General features: G+C 36.2%; 1 protein-coding gene across 1 annotated transcript in view; it reads left to right on the top strand.

Annotated features, from left to right (window-relative positions):
* The first annotated feature begins 2,965 nt into the window (after positions 1-2,965).
* Positions 2,966-6,000, top strand: part of Ano3 (anoctamin 3) — a 306,379-nt gene continuing 303,344 nt past the window's right edge. Inside the window, exon 1 of the mRNA XM_059261076.1 lies at positions 2,966-3,119. Coding sequence (XP_059117059.1) covers positions 2,966-3,119 — 154 coding nt within the window. The remainder of the gene's footprint in view (positions 3,120-6,000) is intronic.

Here is a 6,000-nt window from a genome sequence, read left to right as displayed (position 1 = left end):
TTTGCTTTTTTCCTGACCATTATCCATAACAACTTGTAAACAACCCCTTAAACATTGATAAATATTCATAATTTATTTTTGGGAATGAGGTCATAGTTCTCTAGACTACTTTCTGCTAATTGAGGGCACTGGTAATCTTTGGGGGACGCTGAGAAAATTTAGGATTATGGTCATGTCATGACTGGAGAATTCTGTGAGTCTGAATCATCTCAGACAGCAGCATTGAAGCTCTTCTCGATGTTGTGTCACCTGGGCCATCATTTTCATGGGTGTCTGATCCCCTTGCTCTGAAAATTAACAGACTTTTAAAGGTAACATACCTATCTGTATTAGTACAAGTATAGACTGTGTATTGTACACAAGTCAGCCAAAGATGATTTTTTGTTTTATGTTTGAGCAGGTAAAATGTACATTACATGTCTTGTAGTTACTTTAGGTTTATTTTTTCATGCCTGTAGTTAGGATGTCTTCCTTGGTCAAAGCTAATTTTTCTTAACCCGGATTGAATCGATAGCCTCTCATTTCCTGTGGAAATAAAAGCATAACTTCTTTCCCAAAGTAACATATCTTTTAACTTAAATTTTGAAGTCAATATATTTTTAAAATACATAGATTGGTTTATTCTAGCAGCTTTCATAATCAAATGTCTTTCCACAGATATCATTTGTTCATTAGCCATCAAAAAATTTAAAGACAATGCAATAACATGCAGTGTCTAGACTCCCCATGGAGATATCTCTTTTTAAAGGACTTTTTCTATCCTTTTTCTTTTCTGTCCCAAATCTATGTACATTTTTAAACATACTGTAAATGATTTAGGGTTTGTTTTGTTTTTGTTTTTGTTTTTTGTCTGAATCTATCTTTACTACATATCTCTATCTTTTTCTGACCACTTGAGTGGTTAAATTGCTAAGCAGGTATGACTGAGACTAAAGCAATGACTTTGGCAGCTTGCTCTGTCCAGCTCTATGGTCTGTCAGAGCTTAGCTTCATGGCAGAGATATTGGCAGGAGCCACATTTATCACCCTAACTCTGGGGAGTTTTTGGATCCATGCTGTTGCCAAGTAGAGCACAGCTCGCTGCGGCTCTTAAATCCCATTTAAGTGTTCAGTAGTAGGACCTCCCAAAGGAGCCATTTGTGTTGCCAGCATGATAAGGAAGCCACATCTCAAAGGACCCATGTTGCTGCTTACCACCAGCAAACAGAGCCCACCCAAGAAAATGCCATGCTTGATTCTGTTCTTTTGTGTGTTTAGAATCCTTCTTTAAAGCTTTCTCAGGTTTTATGTGGAAATCATTGCCAAATGTATGGGCACCAAATGTAAACAGAAGTTTCTGTGCCATCAGCAACTCCCAAATACTTGGCAGCTGCTTCCAAAATTACCACACAGAGTCTTATATTAGTTATAAATGCTCAGCTGGTATCTCAGGCTTATTACTAACTAGCTCTTATACTTATATTAACCAATAATTTTTATCTATATTTAGCCATGTGGCTTACTACGTTTTCTCAGTATGACATTCTCATCTTGCTTCCTCTGTGTCTGGCTGGAGACTTGTGACTCTGTCCTTCCTCTTCCCAGCATTCTTAGTTTGGTCACCCCACCTATACTTCCTGCCTGGTTACTGGCCAATCAGCATTTTATTAAACCAATTCAAGTGACAAGTCTTTACAGTATATAAGAAGATTATTCCATAGCAGGTCACCATAAATGTGTTTTACTAGTTTGGGGATAGTGCCCTGTGATTTGCCAATCAGGTAGTCGCCAGTATCTCCCAAAACATATAGGTTATTATCATTGCTTTTGATTATCCACAAGAGCTAGATGGTAAGACTTTGTTGGTGAAGATAACACAGACTTTCAATACAAGACACAGAAAACAAGCTGGAACTAAGTTGGAAGCTTCCACCTAGTGGGCTGGTGCTCACAGTGTTGGATGTAGAGACTTGCAGTCGGCCTAAGTGCTGAGAGTAAGTGACTGTTATATGCTCAACAATAAATGAAACATCTAATACACACACACACACACACACACACACACACACACACACATTCATGCATGCACAAACTCACACCACCTCCCAAGGCTGGGTAACATCATGAAATAGAGAAACAGTGAACTTAGGAAAATAGTCAGGAGTGGTGTAATAGTCATATGATGGTTCTATTTCCCTTTTTGAGAAATCCATGCTGGCTTCTACGAGTCTAATCAGTTTACAATGACATCTACAGTGAATCACAGTCATTACTGAATAATCAGCAGGGCTAAATTCTGAGACAGGAAATGCCATTTGCAATTAACTTCCAATTAAATAATTCTTGTGATGAAATGCACAGTAGTAGACACACTTAAATTTCTTGAATGGTCTTAGCACTGCTCAGCTGATCTCTTTTCTTCAAAAATGTAAATGAGAGATTGCAGAACCAAATTGAAAGCATCTGCTGTAATTGATGGTATTGGACACCTGTAATCCCGGAATTCTGTAGGCAGAGGCTGAGGATTGAGGAAAATTTGACACCAGCCTGATCCACACAATGAGACTCAGACTAGCCTGAAGTATGGATAGAGACCTTGTCTCGTCTCGAAGAACAGAACACACAAAGCAGATGCAGCTTCTCTTCCTGCAGCTTTGCAGGTCTCTTCTCTCGGCCCATTTTATTTCCACTGCAGACTCCCTTGAGAGGGGCTGAGTGCTGTTATCTTTTAAAAGCACAAGATATATCTAAGGAAAGCAACTCTAAAAGCCATCTATCCTGTGGAATTCACTTGCCTAGGAGAGACATTAGCATAAAAGCTTTCATCAACTTTATAGATCTTATTTCCCTTGGATTTCCAAGTAAACATAATTGCAAGGAAGTTGAGTTACTATTGGCCAGGATGATAATTTGTCACTCTTTCCACTGATTTTTTAAGACTGCAGTAGTGTGGTCTTGCTTTATGCAGCTCCTTGAAACTTCTACGATGTCGGCTGGAAAATTTGAGCTGCATAATCTTTCTCCCAAAGTCTTCAGACATGAGCGGGCTTCCAACACTGATTTTACTTTAACCAGTCTGACTGAGCTCTCTAGCGACTCCAGTCAGTGGGAACTCCAGCACTCTGCTTTTGACACCACAGGTAAGTCAAACTTTAGATTGCTGTGTACAATAGCTGAACATATACCTGTAATTCCTTACTAGTAAAAGTGTGAAAGGTAACAGCTCATGTCATCTAATTTGTGACACTACAACTAATGTAATTTTAGGTTTTTCTGTGTCTTGTTCTTCAGAGTGTACAAGTGGGTTTTGAAAAAGAACAGGAGAGGGTGTGGGTGGAAACTTCCTTTAGAGTGAAGTGTCAAAAGAAAAAAATAGTGGGCTTAGAAAAATTGAGAACAAAGATATAGACTTTGTTCTCTGGGTGCTCTGGCCCATCAATGCTTAATTTTCCATGATTGATGAAATCAGGCATTTATACTTAAACTGAAGACCATAAGAAACAGTATCTTTCATGCATCTCTTCTATTCCTGAGTCACTTAACATTTATGTGGTGGATACTCTATTTTATATTTTCATTAAAAATATGTGGCTATTCCTGTTGCTTATGTTTTGACATAACCTGGCATATATGATAAAGTATTGCAAAGTTGATAGATGTCAGAAGGAAAAATAAATTGGAGACACATAGGAATGAGTTATTCAGAATCTCACATTTTTTTTTTTACTTTCTCTGATATTTTGAGGGAATTATGCTCTTATAGTTTGTATTCATCCACATTTTTCATTTTCTGAGACTATAATATAATTACAACATTTTTCCATTCCCTTTCCTCCCTTCAAAACTTTCCATATATCACTTTCCACTATACTTAAAATTCATGGCCTCTTTTTTTATTAATTGTTATTGCATCTTGATTGCCTAATGTCAAATTGTCAAGCCTGAAAACATATATATAAGTAACATTATGCAGACAGAGAAGATTATATTTAGGAATATATATATATATATATATATGTAAACATACATATATACATGAACTATTAAAGAATTTGAATTACAACGAAGAGTTCTCAGATACTAATGGATTGATTGTTCTTTGTAGATGGCTTTTTTTGCAATAAGTGGATACATTTTAGGTGCTATAAATTAAAATCACATTATGGTTGCTTTCCTCATACAAGAAAGTACAAATCCAAATGGTCAGAAGAATTATTGGAACTCTGGTTGTCATTACATATTAACCTTCCCCATTGTGAATTATTTTGGGAGATTAGACATTCAATTTCACAACCAGAGGATTGTTCTGAGAGTGTTGCTACATGTCTTCACTATGGATTCATTAGCAAGAAGTTTTAAATGAGCAATAAGCACTCATATTGGATGACTTGTTCATAGTAAATGGCATTCTGAAGTAGTGAGATAAGACATCCTTTGGAAAGATTCTTCCAACTATGAGAAAAGAAGACTACATGCTACTTCTCTATCCTTAAATCACAGGGCTAATTGGGTACTGACCCAATTTTTCAAATTTAGGAAAAAATAAATTCTCTATACATCAGCAAAGCCTCATAAAAGTTTATCAACAGTGTACTTGACAGCTTAAAAGCAGTTGGGGTATTCTGTGTCTCACTGTGTTTTCCCATTTTTGTTGGGGCTGGGGATATCTGATCATATGTCAGAAGTGAGCCTTCTCTTAGACTTGGCCATTGTCTTTACGTAGCTGACTTTCACCTCTTTCCCTCGGGTGTAATCTCCTTCCCAGGGCTGTATACTATAGAGAGCCTGGAAGACATATTTGACCCATTATTTAGGCAGTACCTCAATTCAATGCAAATCAGTTGAATTTACTGAAATTCATGCCATATTCTTTACTTTATGTCCTTCCCTTTGTCAGTGACCCCAAAGTTAGCTTGACTAATCCTTAGCACTTAGTGTAATAAAACACATATATTTGTGTATGTGTATGCTAGTTTATTATTCATCTTTCTGCATCTTTGTCTACCTTGGAAATTTGAGTACATAGTAGGATGTGGAGCAATAAAATCTCCTTAAAAGTGTATTTTGAGAAATAGTTTTCCCCAGAGATGAGCATACCTATTGCTTATCCAATTTCAAATAATCATCTCTGAAAACATACATACAAGCAATACAGCACAGACTGAGCAGGTTGTATTTATGAATTTTGGAATATATATATATATATATATATATATATATATATATATATATATATATAATAAAAAAGAGGCCATGAATTTAAAAGGGGGCAGAGAGATGAACATGCCAGAGTTTGGAAGGAGAAAAGAAAAGAGTAAAATAGTGTAATAATATTCTAATCTCAAAAAAAATAAAATAAAGAAATAGAAACATATTTTGACACATGAAATATCTTTTTGAGGGACTGACTGAAAGGCTTATCCTCCATTCCTCCCAATACAAGCACCTATGCAGTACTCTAATTGGCCTCACTTCCCTAGGATTCTCATAACAATCTTCTTGCCTATTGATAGTCAAAAACATCACCACAAGACTCACCCATCTCACCCTTGTTCATTTCTACATCTCTGTGAAAGTTGTGTTACTACCCTATTGCTCTGAAATATAAAGTCTCTAAGTCCCCCTACCAATTTCTTAAATTCCTGTGTAGCCTGCACATATTCTATAATATGAATGGTTTTCTTAAGTTACTGCTCATATTATTCTTTCAAGAAAATTCCCATTAGTCCTGCCCATTACCACCATTTACTAAAATATCACTGTAATCAGTGTTATCTTTCCTAATGCCTGTGGTTACATCTCTGTCTAAAAGGCTCCTTCTCTGTTACTGATCATCTACAAAGATTGTCCTTATGAAGATCTTCACATTCTAGATTTTCAAAAACAGCATATACCCATGACTTCTTGCCTAATAGTTAGCTGATTTTTCTTGTGATTTACTTCCTTTTCATGAATGTCTGTAGTTTGTGCACAGTGCACATGCAATACAAGTGATTAATAACACATCACTGTATATTTTAA

Source organism: Peromyscus eremicus, chromosome 4 (genome assembly GCF_949786415.1).
Source record: "Peromyscus eremicus chromosome 4, PerEre_H2_v1, whole genome shotgun sequence".
NCBI lineage: Eukaryota > Metazoa > Chordata > Mammalia > Rodentia > Cricetidae > Peromyscus > Peromyscus eremicus.
The sequence above is the reverse complement of the archived record's forward strand: the minus strand, read 5'-3'. Positions and strand labels throughout refer to the sequence as shown.